The sequence below is a fragment of the Carex rostrata genome, chromosome 3 (assembly GCF_964058835.1).
Source record: "Carex rostrata chromosome 3, lpCarRost1.2, whole genome shotgun sequence".
NCBI classification, from domain to species: Eukaryota; Viridiplantae; Streptophyta; class Magnoliopsida; order Poales; family Cyperaceae; genus Carex; species Carex rostrata.
In genome coordinates this window covers 6539261-6559881 of record NC_135920.1, presented here as the reverse complement: position 1 = coordinate 6559881, position 20621 = coordinate 6539261, and the positions used below count along the sequence as shown (strand labels likewise).

The 20621-nt window shown below is 36.5% G+C and overlaps 3 protein-coding genes across 6 annotated transcripts; 1 reads left to right on the top strand and 2 right to left on the bottom strand.

The window, feature by feature from the left end:
• The first annotated feature begins 1181 nt into the window (after positions 1-1181).
• Positions 1182-2928, top strand: HAM4 (GRAS family transcription factor). Its single transcript, XM_078299035.1, has one exon. The coding sequence runs from the start codon at positions 1327-1329 to the stop codon at positions 2740-2742; it is 1416 nt and encodes a 471-aa protein (XP_078155161.1). The 5' UTR covers positions 1182-1326; the 3' UTR covers positions 2743-2928.
• A 4183-nt stretch (positions 2929-7111) lies between these two features.
• Positions 7112-8350, bottom strand: LOC144551819 (serine/threonine-protein phosphatase 7 long form homolog). Its single transcript, XM_078299927.1, has one exon. The coding sequence runs from the start codon at positions 8348-8350 to the stop codon at positions 7112-7114; it is 1239 nt and encodes a 412-aa protein (XP_078156053.1).
• A 1609-nt stretch (positions 8351-9959) lies between these two features.
• On the bottom strand, positions 9960-17704 carry CLC-D (chloride channel D). Of its 4 annotated transcripts, none has more exons than XM_078299031.1 (23): positions 17193-17704; positions 16798-16870; positions 16474-16695; positions 16338-16384; positions 16165-16263; positions 15496-15570; positions 15023-15111; positions 14458-14598; positions 14131-14201; positions 13731-13810; positions 13474-13623; positions 13113-13172; positions 12950-13024; positions 12450-12601; positions 12213-12348; positions 12013-12144; positions 11837-11914; positions 11470-11525; positions 11310-11390; positions 11070-11226; positions 10492-10593; positions 10369-10410; positions 9960-10247 (listed from the first exon to the last, which is right to left on the bottom strand). In XM_078299031.1, the coding sequence occupies exons 1-23, from the start codon at positions 17391-17393 to the stop codon at positions 10233-10235; spliced, it is 2334 nt and encodes a 777-aa protein (XP_078155157.1). In that variant the 5' UTR covers positions 17394-17704; the 3' UTR covers positions 9960-10232. The 4 variants fall into 4 exon arrangements, 2 of the variants coding, with proteins under 2 accessions (XP_078155157.1, XP_078155156.1); XM_078299030.1 differs by having other exon boundaries at positions 10364-10410; positions 17193-17693; XR_013510771.1 differs by lacking the exon at positions 11070-11226 and having other exon boundaries at positions 10364-10410; positions 17193-17693.
• Positions 17705-20621: the final 2917 nt, after the last annotated feature.

Sequence of the window (20621 nt, the reverse complement as noted above, 5' to 3'; positions counted from 1 at the left end):
CTGATCAGATTCGAATTGCCGAGAGCTCATAGAAAGGGACCATATATAATTATGCAAAGCAAACTAACTTAGTGATGAGTTAGGCTAATATGACACTAGTGTTATATCAAACTAAATAACACCACATCTTAAACCCTTAGATTTGCTTTAAGATTCGTACTATCCGCTTTTACTGTTCAAGCACTTCATTTTGTACGAATCTTAAAGCAGATCTAAGGGTTTAAGATGTGGTGTTATTTAGTTTGATATAACACTAGTGTCATATTAGCCTAACTCGTTAGTGATATTGCATAATATATATACATTGTGTTGAAAAAATAAAGGTGACTCAGAGACTACTAGGAAGAAACCTTGTGGGGTCAGGCTAGCTAGTAAGAATAGTACTGCAATGATGGTTCAGATCCGCTGCATATGCGGTTTAGCTTTGAAGGATTTTCATCCGCTCTTAATTTCGTGACGAATCTTAGCTAAGGGTTAATTTAACTTTCTACTTGCATTAGCATATTTGGATAACTTCGGGTACATTCTGCTAATATTGTTGGGAAGAACTCATATATATACTTAATTTATACCATTATACTACCACACAATTACTAAAAGTTGTGTACAAAGAACATATTATTAATTAATTTCCATAGATGAACGACAATAAACATAATTAAGGGATCAGTACAAATTTTAAGTAAATTCCTTCTAATACAAGTGAAAAAGAAAATAAGACACTTATAGTTCACAGCCATAGAATGCTGAAACACACTCGACTGAACAAAAAAGAAATAAAACGGAAATTCAGACTGGTCTGGCAAATTCAGACTGAGAATAGGCACATACTGGTATGGCAAATTCAAGTATATCATACGATTGAATGGTATTTGGTATAGGCACATACTGGTCTGCCAAATTCAGACTGAGAATATATATCATCCATCTAAAATGGGTGAAGTCGACACGAAAAACACAATTTATGTAAAACCACACGAGATAGAGAATCAGACATTATTTATTTATTTGTATCCAACTCCACTATCCAAAACCTTTGTAAAAGGTCTGGAATGAAGGCTTCTTCTTGAAGCCAAATTTGCTAAAAAAGGACCTTTTGACTCATGCCTTCCATGGTATCATCTTGCTTTACATATGGCCATAGGATCATATGATATGATGCTATGCATCCATCGCTTGTCTTACCACTATATAATTACCAGGACAGCTACAACCGCACCTCTACCCTTCCCTCTTCTCTTTTCGCTACGCATACTATCACAAGCAAATTGAATCAGACGACAGAGATAGTGTGTAGAAAGAAGAAATCAACTTAATTAGAAGCACATGAAGTCAACCAAAACAACTAACAATAACAATACTCCCTTCCCAACCCCTCTCAGTTACGAGCCGACGTCTGTCCTTGACCCTCGTGCCACATCCAGCCCAGCCTCTGCACTATCAGCCGCCACCGGTGACCAGTGCAACATCATCCCACCTTCAAATCCTCTCGACGAATCAGACACCCTTTCTTGGCTCCTGTATGAAAAAGACAACCTTTCGCCTCCGCTGAAAACTTACCAGCTCAACTTCCCGGAGGATTTGTTGGATCCTTTCCAGCCTCAGATCACATCATTCCCACACGAATACAACCATCTGGAAGTACTAGTCCAAGCATCGCATCTTATCCAGACTGGAGACGTTCAGTCAGGACACCAGTTACTGACACGGCTTAACCAGTATCTCCCTACACCTTCTGGCGTGCCGATACACCGTGCTGCTTTTTACTTCAAAGAGGCTCTTTTGTCAGCCCTCGCCTTACATAACCGATCAACTGATCAGACGCCACTTTCAGCAGTTGAGGTGGTCTGCCGTATCAATGCTCAGAGGCTCTTTTCTGACCTCTCACCTATCCCTCGGTTCACTAGCTTCACGGCAAACCAAAGCATCCTCGAGGCGCTTGACACCAACGGACAACCACCTCCTTCTATCCATGTCATTGACTTCGACCTCGGCTTGGGTGGACAGTGGTCATCCTTCTCGCAGGCAGTTGCTGCGAGGAGCTGCTTAGCACGGATGCTACCCCCCGCAATCCGTCTCACAGCTGTCGTGCAAAATAGAACTCCTGAGACTACGCTGGCTGCAGAGAACCTCTGTGATTTTGGCCAAAGCCTTGGGCTCCACTTTTCAGTTGACATTGTATGTGTTGCTGGTATTGGCTTTCATGCACTTGGACGGATTCACCTTGTACCAGGAGAGCCCGTTGCAGTAGTCCTTTCACCAACTAAGATATGCCTTAAAAGCAGTGCCACTGAACCTTATAAGCTGCTTCAGCACTTTCTTCAATGTGCCGTGCCTCGAGTTGTTGTGTCTGTTGATACTGACTGCTTCACCCATACATCACTATCGCAGAGTGTTGCGTCGGGACTTGAGTTCTATGGAACTTTAATCGAGTCGACTGAGGCTGCAGCTGCATCTACCGGTATGGGCGATGAGGCAGTAAGAAGGATTGAATGGGGTATTTTTCGACCAAAGATTTCTGATGTGGTTGGGTCTTGGAGTGGCCAGTTGGAACCTTTTCAGGAAATGCTCACTCGGGCAAGGTTGACACCAGTTGGATTCAGTCAGAATGTCATGGCACAAGCAGAATGGCTCGTTCGTGGCGCTTCTGTAGATGGATACCACGTGGCAAGAAGAGATGCATCCTTGGTGCTGAGTTGGCATGGGAAGGATCTGGTTGTTACGTCAGCATGGCGGAGCTGAGTTTGCGCTGTGTTAATATCACCAGTGCAATTGTCTATAGTGTGCTTGCTAGTTTTTGTATTGGCGTCCTTCTTTTTCTTTTTTTACTTTTGGGGATTTATTTTCATTTTTGTTCGTTTTATATATTAGCGAGGATAGAACTCTTTATCATCAAAGCAGACTAATGCTTTATATGTTAATCCCAAATAAGTTTTTCTCATATTCTGATAACTTACAGAGAAATCAATCAAGGTGAGGCTCCTATAAGGGAGCTGATATTAACACTATAAAATTTGTTACTGATACAATGCAATTCAAATTTTTTTATCTGATGGACAAAATTACCCTTTGTTAAGCAATTACTTCTTTTTACTCCCTTAAATAGTAAATTTTTTAATGTCTATCTTTTAAAATACTTTCTAAATCTGTTTATATTCTTCATAGAGAGAAAAAAGAAGTAATATAATGGAGCTATCAATGATTCTATTATTAATTTATTATTTATCAAGCTCTTCAAAGGTCTGATAATTGTATCCAAACAAAATCTCCAAGTGTCCCCCAAGTAGTTTAACAAAAAAAACTTCCAATGTTGTCTAACTTTCATTTCCAACGCTAATATCCAAACATTTAAAGCTCTGTTTATAACATTTTATATTGTTACTCGTAAGCATTTAAATCTCTGTATGCAAGTATTAAAATTTTAAATCTGTATAGTTTTAACTTCTAACTACTTTTGTTTTCAAGCAAAAAATGGAAAAATTTCTTTCACCCAATTTTTTATTTTATTTTTTCTCTGATCATTCTCATCAATTTTTCCGACGATCCGTGATAAATTTTGCGAATCTAAAAATACGAACGTTTTTTATCCGATTTTACCTTTCAAATGAGATCCATGAAGAATAATTTTCGAGTTATATTTGTATCGTAATTTTTTTTACCACTTTAAATCGCTGTGATTTTTTTATTTTTTTTATTTTGCTTCAAAATAATTTAAACCTATGTTTACAACCTTCAAATCTTTCGTATAAACCTCATGTACAAGCATATAAACCTCATTAATAACACTTTAAATCTCTATAATAAAACGTATAAACCTCAAATACAAAGAATTTAAACCTTAACAATAACACTGCATTTACAAAGCTCATGTATAAAGCATATAAACTTCATGTACAAAGTCTTGAAAATTTTAATAGTTATAGACTGAGATTTAAAAACTTGAAAATTTAAAGTGCTCATAAGTTTTACTTAAAAGAAAAAAAATAAATAATTTTAAAATTACTCAAAAGTATTTTTTCATAGATCTTATTTGAAAGATAAACTCGAATAGAAAATATTCGTATTTTTAAATTCATAAAATTCATCACGGATCGTCGGAAAAATAAATTAGAATGATCAGAGAAAAAATAAAAAAGAGTAGGTGAAATTTTTTTTTTTTTTTTTGACTTGAAGACAAAAGTAGTTGATAGTTAAAACCATCTAGAAATGCATTTAGACAGATTTACATGCTTGCGAATAACATTTTAAAATGTTATAAACATAGCCTTAAATGTTTGAATAATAACGCTGAAAATGAAAATTAGACAATATTAGAAAGTTTATCATGTTAAATTACTTGAAGGACACGTTCGGATATGATGACTCGGGAGACCATAACATTTCTCTATATAATATATACAAGGATTTTCCAACTAACAGTTACATAAATAACAATAGTCTGGCACCGAATTATCCTACCTGATGTTCATCTCGGCTCCTTTTACAAAATCAATCAATAGATAACATGCACGGTTACAGCTTGGCCTAACATCATCATATAATTTCTATAACAAACAGTGGCTACATACGTACAAGAATCTGTCACTATATCTATATAGAGTGAGATGACAAAAATTGTTATTTCCGAGAGAATCATAATTACCGACTGGAGTATCTGCAATGACCGAATTTTTTATAAACAGAAATAAAATAAAAAAATATTTAAAAAGAGCATAACTTTTATTTTTTTGCGAAAAGTAGGTAGAACGGGTTTTGATAACCCGTCCCGGTTACATCATAAAAAAAAAAAAAAATCCGGAAGGGTTTACAGAACCCGTCCCGAACTAAAAAAAAAATATATATATATATATATATCTGGACGGTTTTGTTAAACCCGTCCCGGCGGAAAAAAAAAGAAAAAGGACAGGTTGTTTTACACCGTCCAGCTACACTTTAATACCCACGCAAAATGCTTGATCATTTTCAATTATCGGTCACTTAGACAGCAGAAGGCGTTCAGACAGAGACAGAAGCTCATCACACTCAGACAGAGAGAAGTAATTGCTGTTGATAGCGAAATCAAATTTTAAATAGGTAACTCCTTAATTATATTTTATGCTATATCATTCAGTAATTTTTATAAAATAATTTAATTAATATTATTTTTTATTAATGTAATAATAATAATATGTAATTTATTCATTATTGTGTAAGTTAATAATATGTAATTTTTATTTAATTAATATTAGTTACGAATATATTTTAACAGGTAAATTTTGTAAGGTATCACTAAAATGTTATCAAATTTAATTTGTTTTTACGTAATTATTGAACTTTATATTTGTTCAATTAAATGATTTTGTTATTTTATGCTATGTCATTTAGTAACTCTTGTAGAATAATTTAATTAATATTAGTTTTTATTATTATAATAATAATAATATGTGATTTATTCATTATTGTGCAGGTTAATTTATAAAAATAATTAATCATGTTGATGCGGAGGATTTATTTTGGTGGTGAAATACGACAGGGTCGTAAAGGAGTAGAGTATAGTATTAGTCCTCAATTCTCATTGAGTGTGACTGATGAACATGGTTGGTATGATGTGAAAGGTGAAATTTATCGCCAACTTGGATATTCCGAGAATGAGTATAACCTAAAAGTACATGCACGGGTTAATGTTGGTACAACAACCCGACGTTATTATGAGAAAATTGAAATCGTGTGCGATCAGAGTTGGAGAGGTATTTATATCCAAAGTATGCGTGCCCAAACCCAGTATACTTTTCTTGATTTATACATTGAGTTGGTTCCAATCATCGGTGAAATACAACCGCAGTTATTCGTTAATAGTATGGTACCAGAACCAAATCCAGAACCTCGAAGGACCCAATATAGTGATAACTATGCGGGTCCCAGTTTCTTCAAACCCTATCACACACAACAAACACCGAGGCAAGACCCTCAACAGACCCAATATAGTGGTAACTATGGGGGTCCCAGTTTCTTTGAACCCTATCCGACACAACAAACACCGAGGCGAGACCTTTATCTGCATCCTTATCCCAATATGAACGAGTTGTCACCGTCTGTTCAGACAGAATACAATAATCAGAATAGCCCATGGATCGATCCACCGGAGGCAGCTGATCCTAATACTGATTTTGATGATGTGCCGCAAAGTGATGATGAAGTTGACGCTGACTCATGTGAGGATGACGCCGACTGGGATAATGAAGCTGATTCAGAAGGGGATGTCCGGGATGATACCTCAACACAATCACACCAAACACCACGCGTTCAGGCTGAACATTTTCCCATAAGTGACCGCGGTGTAAGTCACCCTGTGGCAAGCTTCAATGACACCTCAGCATTTCAACCCGCAGATGTCAACTTCTTCAGTAGGCCGAAACATGTTCATGATACACTTGTTGTAGGTAATGAGTTTTCTTCAAAAGAGGCCCTACAATTGAAAATAAATAGTTATCACATCAAAAAGAATATTGAAGTAAAAATTACGGGGAGCAATAGAACTAGCATGGTAGTCAATTGCAAGGACACCAGATGTGCGTGGCGTTTGTATGCTAAGTCTGGATTATTTTCATCTAAGTGAGAAATTAGAACAGTTTCAGGACCACATACATGCCATGCCGATGCTTCTCGTACCGATCATGCACAATTAACTGCAAAAACGGTCGCCGATGTTATACGAGAAGATATTAGGGAAAATGTTGCCTTAACCATTAAAAGCGTTAAAATGCTAATCCGTAAAAAATACAAGGGAATCATTCCCAAATAAAACAAGTTGTGGCGTGGTCGAGAGCTGGCAATCGCACAACTATTCGGTAGTTGGGAAAAATCTTACGACCTTCTCACTCCATTGTTGGAAGCAATTAAAAAAGACAATCCAGGAACAAAATTCGGAGTTGCGCACAAACCCACAGGAGATCCAACAGAAAGGTTGTTTAAGGCAGCTACGTGGGCTTACGGTCCGTGCATTGATGCAGTGCCTCATCTCAGGCCAATCATTAGTATTGATGCATGCTTCCTTTCTGGTAGGTATCAAGGGAGATTGCTGATAGCGTGCGGTTACGATGCTGAGAACCAGTTGCTTCCTCTGGCTTTTGCATTAGTCGGGGAAGAGAGTTTCCAGACATGGGGATGGTTCATGAGGTGGTTGCGTCTGGAGGTAATTGGTAATAAGTTCATGTGCGTTGTTTCTGATCGGCACATGGGGATCAAGAAAGTATTCACCGATAGATACGGTGGTTGGTACGAGGATGGTGGCGAGTACGTAATTCTGGTGCACATTAGACCAATTTACTAGTCCCACATTGGCACTGTGAACAAATTTATGTAACCGGCGTACCTCATCCTCGGGAAGCGGCAGTGGTGGCGGGAGCGGCTGTGCATACCCAAATTGCCTCATCACACGATCTGGATAATAGTGCTCAATTATCCAAAAGTGCACAAGTGGCACACAAGCTAGCCATACACCCCTTTCGTCATTAACCCGTGATGGCAGCTTACATGGTATCTGATTTAACAATGCGTTGTAGGGCTCCCGATTTATCATGTAATCTTCGAGCTTCTGCAGTTCGTTGCGGAAGTAACTAACTCCACTCCGATTGTGACCTTGGCGATAATCATGGAGACAACACCACTTATCTCCGAATGCTGGACACTCTTCTTCATTTGGACTGCCCCAATTTGGACTCCAATCATTTAAGGGACGAGGACAACCGGTCGGTAAACGAGACCAACACCAATGTTGTAGAAGCACAGTTGGCCCTGACATGAGCTTTGTTTTCCGCTGAACCGTAACACAAAGGCTTCTGTAGAGATAAGCTAGAACAGCCCCACCCCAGTTGTACTGTTCCGGGGAATCAAGATTTTCTAGAAATTGTAAATACATTGCCGGAACCGAATCTCCAGACGAATCAGCAAAAAACATAGACCCGAACAAATCGAGTACATACGCCCTTGTGTAATGGCGTATCTGCTCATCTGTCGGCTCACCGGGTTCCGTATTTGGCATTGCAGCAAATCGAATACGCAACTCCTTCAAACTTATAGCATACCCAGAAGTTGTTCGAACCTCTTGCGTTTCGTTTGACCCCGATCTCTTTTTCTTTTTAAGCACCGCACTTGCGGTCCCATTTCCAAGAAGTTGATCCACTAAGATAGACCAAGTACGGTCTGAAGGACCTGTCACCGGTAACCCTACGATCGGCAGCGCCCAGAGACAAGAAACATCCTGTAGCGTAATTGTCATCTCTCCCACGGGAAGATGAAAACTGTGGGTCTCTGGTCTCCATCGCTCCACGAGACCAGCGAAGAGTGCTGGGTCAATTTTTATGTGAGCCATTTGAGAAACCTGATACAAACCGAGTCTAAGCAAGAATGGTTTGCAAAGGTCGTTGTACTTAATCCCAGTCCAGATACCTCGAGGGTCCACTCCTACATTTCTGTAATCCTGTCAATGTTATAAAATTTAATTAAAGTAAAATATTGTAATTCAAATAGTTATATCATTTTACAAAAAAATAAAATTATATGATTCATGGAGTAACTTACATCATCATGGATTCGTGAGATCTTATGTTGGTCATGCGGCATCCATAATAAATTACTAAAATTATTTGCTGACCATGCTGATTCAAAACCAAAATCATCATGTGCAGCTGCAACATGTGAAGGGCCACCCGAATCACGACTGCTTGACATTCTGCATGCATGATATTTTAAAAAAAATTAATAACAATCTAAATTTACTAACCACTAATATTATTAAATAAATTACTAAATTAAGAATAGAACCGAACCGAACCGAACTTGGCAAACCACTAATAAAAATTAAGAATATTATTAAATAAATTACTAAAATTACTAACCACTAATAAAAATTAATGACATTCTGCATGCATGATATTCGTGAAACCGAACCGAACTTGGCAAACCAAAGTTATCATTCAGTTTTAAAAATAGAACCGAACCGACCCAAATTAGCATTGCAACCGAACCGAACCAAAGTTTTATTTCGGTTTGCTCGGTTTGTTCGGTTCAAACCGAAATATATTAATTTTTTAATTAAAACAGTTGACTATAAACCGGACTATTAAGAAATAAACTAAGATATTTAGAAATAAACCAGTTATTTCGGTTTTAAATTTTTTTCAAACCGAACCGAACCGAAGTTATAATTCGATTTTGAAAAACCAACCGAATTGATCTAATAAACTGAAATAACCGAACCGATCCAATAAACCGAAATAACCGAACTAATTCGGTTCGATCCAAAACCGAACCGTTTGAACACTCCTAATGAATTCTTTTAAAATGCAATTAACAAATTAATTAAGTTTACTATAATCAATAGTTTGATAACAAATCAAATTAGAAATTAACACATTTCTATACTAATTTAATTTAATTATATTTAAAACAAACCTGAAATAATCGATGACAGAGACGGTTTAAGATGACAGAGGTGGTGCAGAAGGAATTTTTATAAAAGATCCGGACGGGTTGCGTTAGTCCGTCCCATGCGCCGTGCTGCCTACGGAGCGGAGCGAAGAAGGTCCAGAAGCGGCGGAAGAAAGAAAAGAAAGAAGGGAAAGTAAAAAAGAAGTGGGGGACGGGTTAAGAGGACCCGTCCAGGGATTTTTTTTTTTTTTTTTTACGGAGCGGGACGGGACGCTTAAATCCGTCCAGGATTTTTTTTTTTTTTTTCCGTGATTAAGGTTTAACGATGATTAACCGGGACAGGTTGTGTAATCCCGCCCGGTGGGACGGGTTAACAGGACCCGATCTACCTACTTTTCGCAAAAAAATTAAAGTAATGCTCTTTTTAAATATTTATTTTATTTTATTTCTATTAATAAAAAATTCGGTCTGCAATGATACCGACACTATTAAACACTTTTACCCTCGCAGATTATTGTACAGTTCCTTGAGTGCGTCCATAGAAGCAGATATGCTCAAAAGAAGGCAATTTAATCATTTCCCCCAAAAATAAATACTAAAACATTTACAGACTACTTTGCAAATTCAATGATGTTGAATCAAATATGGGAAAAAATACAGGTGATATTTGCTAGGACCTGTATAAAAAAATACTACATTTTTTTTTCCAGACAATTTGCAGCACCTTTATATCTTTGCAAAAAACAACTGCTATTTACTTTTGTATCAGAAGACTATCAAGTATAGGACTATCTGGATGTATGCGGCTCCTGATCATCCCTTCATTATACTGTTGACCTCTGACAAATAAGAAAAAACAAAACCAAATAAGAATAGATATGAGGTCTACACATACAAGTCAAGGATTTGAATGTTTTAGATAGTCAAATAATATGTACATGAGAAGCATAGAGACCTTACACTAGAAGATTGGAGTTCCATAGTAGCAGAACTATCATTTTCCTGAAACATAAAATATAATTGTATTAATATATAAATCAACAATGGCATCCAATAGTCATCAGTAATCAATGCATCTGGTACCTCGAGCAATAGATCCTTCCTAGTTATCATCCCAAGAACTTGTGAAGGACGAGGAACAACAAATATATGCCGCAGGCCTAATTGCCTGAACAGATTATATACCTGCCACAAAATAACAACTCATTACTGTCATATGAAGTGTTTGTTTCTATTACTGGGTGCAATGGCTAGGTTGTGATCAGATCAGCAGTTCAGCAACCTGCCCACCAGTGCCAAATATTCACTCAGGTCCGACCTATTGACATATCAGACAGGATGGCATTGAGCTGATGGATCAGCATCCTCAGAGTTATTGTACAGGAAAAATTGAATAATGATCTCTTCATGGACTTCTTGATGAAAAATATTGACATATTGAATTTTGTTCTGTTCATCAGCTCTTGATGAAAAATATTGGGTCAACAGGAACCATTTTAACCAATAAAAAAAAATAAGCACCAAAATTGGTAGACCTTCTAATTGTTCATAAAATCTTTAGCCGACCCAACTCATTAACCCTTTGAGTTAGCCTTTAATTGGCCAGGTCAAATCAGACTTGGTGGGTTGAGTCAACATTTGCCAAAACTAATTTGTACTACCTTTGCCAGAGACATGTCTTCTGGCACTACATAGGGGCAAGGATTTAGAAAGGGAGCAAGATCCAAATACAACTGTATTTCATCCTCGGAGATTTGAATATCATCTATGGACTTCCCTTTACTTGATGCCGGTTTAACAAAATCACTTAATTTGTGACTGGAAAAAGATAGGCAAAAAAAACCTGGATTAATTGCATAAGCCTTTGGAGTCATCAAATTGAATTACGGAAGAGTACTTACCTGTTTAAAACACCTCTTGGGCCACATGGAAATGGACTGCTCTGAAAATCCACCTTTGACTGAAGGAGTACAATGAGGTGACTGTCAAAACAAAACAAAAGTAAGTTCCTGAAATAAAAGGGACGGTTGGAGACTGGGAGGGACAACAAACAGGTCATACCTACGAAGTATGAGACCAATAACAGCTGTCTCTCCATTTTGTCCATGATCTACAACCTGATTTAACATGACACCAACAAAATAAGAGGAGAAAAATTAAATTATGCAGAAGTAGATTGCAAAGTAATATTTAAAGACTCTGGTTAAAAGTGAAAAAGGCTTCTTTAAATTCAGGTCAGGCTTTTGTTGAAACTAATAAGAAGGATTGACGCCTTCTTAGTGTTGAAAGTACTTCAGGCACAGAAAATCAAATACAAATCAATGCTAAACAGATGTTTTATTTCACAGCCATATAATCGGTGTCAATTTAACCATTTTCAAGCACATGATTCTTGGTGTAGAAATATTACATACTATGTTTCACTTACAGGAAAACCATTATGCTGGTTGCTTCTCAACATAGACACAAGTTCTCCAACTCTAACAACACGAGGGAAGCACACAACCTTCACAAACCACAAATAGGGTAATCAGTGAAAAATCATGTTAAAAATATATACCAATATTCATATCATCAAAAATTCTGACTTTCCGCAATAAGTACCTGTTGGTTCTTGCATGCCTCTTTTGCCGTCATGTTACGCATGAACTGCTTTGGCCTAGATTCAAGCAAAGGTATGCCTCTCAGTCGAGCTTGGACCTCATATAATCCTTCATTGAAAAAGTCACCTACAGCCTGTATATATGCGACAGTGAGATTTATTTGGTAAGATCACCTAAAAGCAATTCAGATACAAGGTGTACCTTAGAAACAAGAAGAACAAGCATGATCAGTGGTAAGAGCTTCAAATTGTTGGTGATTTCAACCATAATGACACATAAAGAAACAGTCATTCTCATAGAACCACCAAGAAAAGAAGCCGCACCAAGAAGAGCATACCTGGAAAAGAAAAAGCCTGATCAGATGGAAGTGGAACAGTTCAGACAATATCAAAATTAAGAAAAAAGAGCAATAATTATTTAAATAAACAAATGACTCACGTTCCCTCGTCAACATTCAGTTTTTTGTAGAACTTGACAACAAGCATCCCAACAAGTCGCCCATAAGTTGATCCAATCATTATTCCAGGAACAAACTGTCCAGCTGGAACAGCAGTTCCAAATGTCACAACAGCGAGAGAGTAAAACATAACCTGACATAGCAACAATAGCAAATCTTGATTTGTTCTTTTAAGATCAAAGTTCCACATTTAAAATGAATCGCAGACTTTATGAACTAGAACCAAACTATTGTACTAGCAAATTAATGTACCAGATTACTGGTATTGCCCTTCATCTTAGATTGGATAAATGACCTTTTGACTTTTTCTAAAGAGGACAATGGCATCAGCACTCTGCTATGGCAACCTAATTGTGACAAATCACAAGTTCAATGGCTCAAATGAATAGGTACTGACAGCATGCAAAGTTCGGCGACCACCAATTACTTCAATAGATATATCAATACCGGCTTAATTTATAATAAACGAGCAAAACTATACCAGAAAAGTTAGAAGGCTCTGAGCACTGTATTCATGGAATGTTTTCGCACTGAATAGATTGCGAATCGCATCATCCTGCAGCATACCAAAAAGAAAATTAGGTTTACAAAGCTTAAACATGTAAACTGTCCAGAAAAGTAGAATACTTAGTGTGTGGTCCAACCTGTGTATTGAAGAAAATTGTCGCCAAGTCATTGTATTCCTTATCATTAGAACAGAAAAACTGCATTTAACAAAAAGAGTTCTATTTTTTATACAACACAGCAAAAGCCAAAGAAAATGTTCCCAAAAATCCAATATACATTAAAACGAAAAAAAACAGTTTTGACTCTGTCCACTCAAAATTCCGGCTAAGGTATCACTATTTCAGTACTTCTCAGTTTTTCTTCTTTTACTTTTTCATTGGTCTGTGCTTACATTGGGAGGGGGCTGTCTAGGTCAATTAGGGTATATTTATGTCCTGAAAGGCCAAATTTGACTTCTTATGAACTCGGCCATTATAAAATTATTATAAGCAAACCCACATTTACGAAATTTCCATCCATGCCAGGAGGTCGGGGGCAATCAATTCCAGGATTCGTTTCAGAGTCCGGGCAGGGACTGCATTTCCTTAGAAGTGGTAAGCCAAAGGAAATAGTCGAAGTTATCACCGATATGAGGCATGCTTCGAAAATCTGTAAGAACGGAACAAGATTGATTTAGGTATACCAGAAGTAAAACATTTAAAACTTAATAGGCTTTTAAATTGGGCTGCCAGATGCAGAGGAGAGAACTAATTTACCTTGACCCTGCTTCCTCTCTTATGTAAGGACGAGCGGCGCCATTTGGTTATGTAAAAAGTTAATTGATTGAATAAGGCCCCTGACAAGTAAATATTACATAGCTTAATAGCAGAGAACAGATACCAATACACGAACAAAGTTATGTACTATAAGTGAAGTATTATGTAATGCAAAAGGTGCTTAAACTTAATTCCCTTGGCTTGTACAACTTTTCAATAAACCGCAGAAAGTGTTGCCTTCTCAATTTCTAAAAGATGAAGATCACATGAAAACCATATTTGGCTATCTTTAACCAAAATTTGCAGTTTGTGCTTGATAAATAAGTTGAATCTTAATGCTCATATGAACGTAAAGCAATGTATAAAAAATAATTAAATGAAAAGGCTATGTCAAACTCACCAAGAACACCACCAATAACCCCAATAACAGCCATCGGAAATAGCTCCTGAAAAGAATAGTCTTCTTGACCACTTCAAAATAATAAAAAAAATCAAATCAAAAAGTTCAATAACTTAACCATAGTCTTCACAACAAAGGTGGTTAAAGAAACCACCAAGGAAGACATGATATCCAAGAATTAAAAAATCCAAAATAAATGAACATCCAGACGTCAATATGATATTCAAGTTGCTCATTGAAAGACATAATATACTCACTTCAAGATACCTGTTAAACTACAAAATTACATAAACAAGAAATAAAAACACGATAAAAGGGTGCACTCACTCAGATATGTCCCAGATAATGAAACCACCAGAGCCAAAATGACCACATTTACCACTTTTGCACCAGCTCATTGCAGATTGTACCACAACTGCAACGACAGCAGATGTAAAGAAAACTCTCCACATGAGATGGCTTCGCCACCTATAGACAAATTCAAATCATATCAACTAACAAAATCAGGTTGCAGAATGTTGAATTATTTACCAAACTGCTAACCAGTTCAAATCATACTAAAAAGCAAAGTTATATTCCTACAGTTAAGCTTATTTCATGTGTTGAGTCAGCATTTACATTTTATCTGCATGGGCAAAATTGGCTTTCTAAGCATCTTAGTCACCAGATTTTGGTATCTTAAAGTCTGATTCAATACCAGCCTGATATACTATTGATCTGACAAATTTATGATTCTTTCAGGAATTTTGTGATGGTAGTAATACCTGATCAAGAGTTATACATTGAGTTTTAGCCCAACACAGTAGTCTTGTATGCTTTTTATGCATACACCAACCGTTTTCCCACCAATAGCATTAGTCTGAAAAAATGAAATAGATAACAATTTGCTTACCACGAGGTAACTTCCTCCAAGGCAAAAAGCACTCCACCAACTGGGGCTCTAAATGCAGCTGCAACTCCAGCTGCACATCCACACGTGACCTTTTTGAAACATTAGTGCGTAGAGTTTCAGGATTATTAGTAAAGTTATTTTTTTCATAATTTATAACACGCCAAGAGCTCAGGGCTACAAATAATGACATATATGTCCATATCCAGTACTTGAATGTCACTAATGATTGTCTTCGAGACTTCAAAATTTAGCAATATAGAGAAACCCCAACTTGATTGCTAAATCTAAGTCGTTTGATCCTTGTGGCATAGCTCAAGTTAGCTGCAGTCTCATGTTACTTGCTAGACAAAAACCAAGACTTAACAACGGTGACTAAATAAATATATAACATCAGATTCACTTGATCAATGGAAAGTGAAGTGTCAATTATCATTATTCAAAAATGAAGCAAAATAAAAAGAGATGCATCTCACAAGGTCACGACGGTCTCTATCACTTTCAAACATGTGAAGCCACTTGGAATTTAGGTGGTATTTTGCTGATCCTCCCTGCAATAGATATAAGACAATTCATTTAAAAATGTGAAGCAACCTTGCACTAATTTTTCTAGGGTACTACCATTCCAAAATTCATTGAACAGTTTTTTTTTTTTTTTGCTTGCATGCAACCAGTTCCATCCATTAGAAACTAGAAATAAGTCGGTACCACAACCCAGCACCATTAGGGTAAGTCTAGCTTTTAAAGAAACTTACAACTAAACTTCATATAAACATCACAAACAACCACACAGTATCATAAAAGCAACCAAAAACACAACAGCACCCATACTGAAGATCAACCACCATGCACAATTTGTAAATCATTTCAAATCCGATATTTTCCAGACAACAATTTCAAAAGGCCACAAGGCAACTACACAAGGGTATATCAAATACTGTTAGAATATATCAGGTTGCTTCTGAGTAGGACGGTTATTGGAACATTTTGGTCAGATAACGAAAACAAGAGACCGAGTATTAGACAAAAAAGGGGGTATTGATAATCCCAAAGGGCACAAAAGCCCACATGAGATGCATACTCAACATTGCTTCAAACAGAAAAAAAAATATGAAGAGATATGCCACTGGCGACGAAGGGCATACTTGTCCGATTAAAGAAGCGATGCAAGCACCAGTGTGAACAAGAGGTCCTTCTTTCCCTAGAGCCAGTCCACCTCCAACCGACCCGATGCTTCCAAATATCTGTATCCAAACATACTAGTTAAAACCATAAACATTCTCCAGATATCAATCAAACAAGAGGACAGAAGAAGCACCTTTCCAACCAATGTTCTAAAAAGGAGAATCCCGTGGGTATCAACTCCTACAAGAGATTTTGACTTTGTTAAAGGTGAAATTTTTTAAGCAGCCACTAAATACCAGAGAAAAAAAAATAGGACAATTTTTTTTTACCATTCAAGTATCCTTTAATTTCTGGAATACCAGATCCTGCAGCTGCAGGTGCAAAATGCGTCACGATGAATACCGAAGAAAAGACTAATGCCAGATTAATAAGTACATACACCAAATAACCCGCAAAGTATGAATGTTGTATTATAGAGAAAGTTGCAGTGTACTTCCAGCCAGAAAAATTCTCAACAGCTAGATTGATAAAAACAGCAGCAAATCCAGTCCCTGATGAGAAAATGAATCAATAGGCAAATAAAAATTTATCAATCAAGCTCTGATAGACAAGGATATCACAATATGGCAAATATAGAAGCTAAAATAACATACCAATACCAATAAGTAGTGCAAACAACCACTTGACCATGACAGTGTATGTAACCCATATCTTCCCTTTTTGTGCCTGCCAGATTGACAAAAGAAAGACATCATTTCAATTGGAAGGACGGTGCAAACAACTCAATTTTTTACCAGCATATCATCTCTCTTCACGCATTATAGCTTCATTTAGTTTCCAAAGGCAAAATATAAGAAAACCCATTAGAAAATTCTAAAATATGTCAATCCGCACAAGTTTTCCCCTGGTAAGTTACTCAAAAGTTCCATTTCACCACTAAACAAGTAATTACATCCAATTGGACAAATCCAATGAAGCTGTGAAGGGTATATTTGGTTCATAGCCAGTCAAATTCAATTGTGAATTGAGTAAAAGAATGACCCAAAACCTGTTGTTCTCTGTAGGCATAATTCTCAATGACCTCATAATCCAAGCTTTCAACTGGTGCAATAAGACCAGCAAGATTCCTCGCAGCCACCATTAGTTCATCATCAACGGTGGACAAACCTTCAGGCTCCTCAGCGTTTGGCAGTTGGGACCACGGGACCCGAGTCATCCCGATCCCATCCGAGAGATGATTGGAGAGCATCTCTCCAGTGGGACCCAAATACAGAGATCCTAGTGCCTCCTTTGTCGGAGGCTTCTTAGCGACTGGCAAGATCCACGATTCGATCCTCTAGAGAAAGAGAAGAGGGACAAGAGTGTCTAGGAGTGAGAGAGAAGTGCAGAGACGAAAGGACGAACGGTGGAGACTGGAGAGTTGTGTTGTTGTGTTGTTGAGGTCAAATGGGGTGTTTCCGACTTGAGATGGCCCAGAGATCTCAGAAAGGAATCTCTCTAGCCTCTTGAGTCCGACACGACGAGCTAGCCGAAGGTGCTGGTCCGCGCCAATGCTCCGGCAATTTTGCAAAACTGTCCATCACATTACAGAATATTCGCCAAACTAGGTGAATTCAGAATTTCAGATCCAGTGCAATACCACTGTGTAGAATGAGATCTGGGTCGTTCATTTTGATCTGGCACGAATTTCAAAGAGGAGAGTTCAAATACCTCCGAGTCTTTCATGTCTCATTATGCCTCATATTCTTTATTTCTATTTCAAAGTTCAAATAATTGATTCAAACCGCTTAACATAATTTTTTCATTAAAATATAATTGGAGACTAATTTTATATATATATTTTTTAATATGGGTACAAAATGACCGACTTTGAATGCATGGTTTAGAAACAATATTTTTGTACTTATCTAAAAATAGTACAATAAATAAAAATGCATGGTCTCCAAATACATTTTATTATGGAGATCGCGATTTGAATCAGTAACTTTGAAAACATAAATAAAAAATGTGAGGTACAGTAAAGCATGAAAGACGTGCGATATTTTAATCCGCTTTTATTTAAGGTCAAATAATTTTTATGTGGGAGGTTGCAGATTCAAAATTCGGATGAAATATTTCTTTATAAATATTAAATACTTAGTTAAGAGAGCTCTAACTTTACTTAAAAAAAAAAAAAAAAAAGTAAGACAAATTATCTTTCGAAAAACACAAATGGTCACATGTATCCAATAAAACATCAAATATTTTTTGAGATATGCGGATTCTAATTAGATGATTAAATTACAGTATCAGTTGACAATTACAGTTATCCGATATATGTATAATGTATAATTAGCATAGTTTAAGCTAATTAATCACAGTTATCCGATATATGTATATGTATAATGTATAATGTATAATGTATAATGTATTACCATTAGTATATAGATCGATATGCTGAAGGTTCAAAATTTTATGTATAAACGGTTACGTAGAAAACAGTCGAACACTGTAGAGGATTAATTTATGAAAAGTGTTCGGACGCTATCTTTACTCCTTTCATCGTCATTAAAATAAAATCATTTAAATAAAATTAATAATAAAATCATTAAAGTGAATGATAGTGTTACTAAATTACATAGGCGTTTGGTTTAGGCTTTTTAGAGATGATTTACTGCTATCTAGATGTTCTGGAATACGATTTTCGCGTTTGGCAATACTAGAACGGGAATAGATCCGGTAATCAGTGATTCCTGGCTATTCCGATTACCACAGATCTGGCTATGGCGAAAGCCAAGAAAAAGACGGAATTTTTTCATTCCCCATAGACATAATCAGACGAACCGCGCGCGCGCACTTCTTATTTTATTCGGTTAACGCTCGTCTTCTTCTTTCTAATAATTTTCACGAGAGACTTCTCTTCAACCTCCATCGCCGATTTCCCTGTCTATCTACGATTGTTATACTAACATTCCGAATTCCCACTATTTTTTGGAGTGAAAAACTCAAAGACTCAAACACCTCTCTCCTCTTCTCTCACTGGTTGTTTCTAATTCCTTCTTCATTAGGCCAGCCAAAAAAGTATTTTTTTTATATCTAAAGTTTTTTTCTATCTAAATTGCATTTTTCTGTGTTGGAAGGGTTAACAGATTAATCATCCTATACAATATTTGCCATCTGTATATTGGGACCCAGTAACTTGGTGATGCATCAATCACACAAGTGCCCTCTGTAAGAGTGATGTGTTGTTTGCAATATAAGCAATAAATTCTAATTTATGCTCAATTCGGTTGCAAGTGTACAATCTTGTCGAGTAGTACTTAGGGATCGTCTCCACAGGGACAAGTTGGAATATCAAAGTCTAACCTAACAATTTAATTTAGTAAAAGAAAGTAAAAATGTTTTTGTTTGTTCAAATGTTGGTTTGATTGCGATTAAACTAAAGTCTTTAAAGCAAAATCTGATTTTTAACAAGTATGAGAAATTAGGGTTTCTTAGAGCATCTACATCCGTGAAACTCTTGGAGTTTCTAAATAACTGTTAACTAATATTTAGAAATTTTGTCTCTGAAAGTTTCTAAACTCCCACATCCCTGAAACTAAGATTAGAGTTTCTTAATTGCCACATCAACAAATAAATTACAAGAGAAAAGAATTTCAACCAATTATTTGGCCACGTCAGAGTTTATAAACAGTTTCTTATTAAGAAACTTTGGAGCAAAGTTGCTAAATAAGAAACTCATCTGCATCCCTGAAACTGGTTTAGAAACTGCCACATCAGATTAGAAACTCCAAGAGTTTCAGGGATGTAGATGCTCTTAGGGTTCCTATCCACTAGTGTTATGACTAATTGGTTTGTAAATTTTGTTCTTATATTTATGGAGGCACAGTTGGATGTTATAGGTACAAAGTGATATCTCTATATTAATACCATCTTTAAATTAGAATAAACGTCACATCTCGGTACTTGGCTACTCTAATCTAAAGTCATTAAGTTCTTACTGTCCCAATTGATCTAGAAAACTATATTTCACCTCTCGGTACTTGGCACAATTTTCTAAACTATTAGGTAAAGCCCGTATAAGACAAGCATCACCTCTCGGTACTTAGCCTATCAAATACCCTATTCCTTATGGTCTGGACCTAATATTCAATTTCTCAATTGCAAATACCAAATCCTAAGATTTCATGTGATTTCGATTAAGTCTTCACAATCAATTAAAATAAAGAATAGATCATAACAAAGAACAAGAATATATTAAATAAAACCAACTAAATCATAACAAAAGTTTCAAGTACAACCTTAATTAACCCTAGAAAAGCCTTTAGCCAGTCATGGCTAAAGCACAAATGAAATCAAAAGAGTAAAAGAGTTCCAAAGGAAAGAAAATAATAAAACCGGTTGATCAATGATGTTCTCTTCTCCCTTCTTCTCTCTTCCTTGCTTTTCCTTGTTCAAAACCAGAAATTATCTCTCTAAAAACCGTCCTTAATATGTT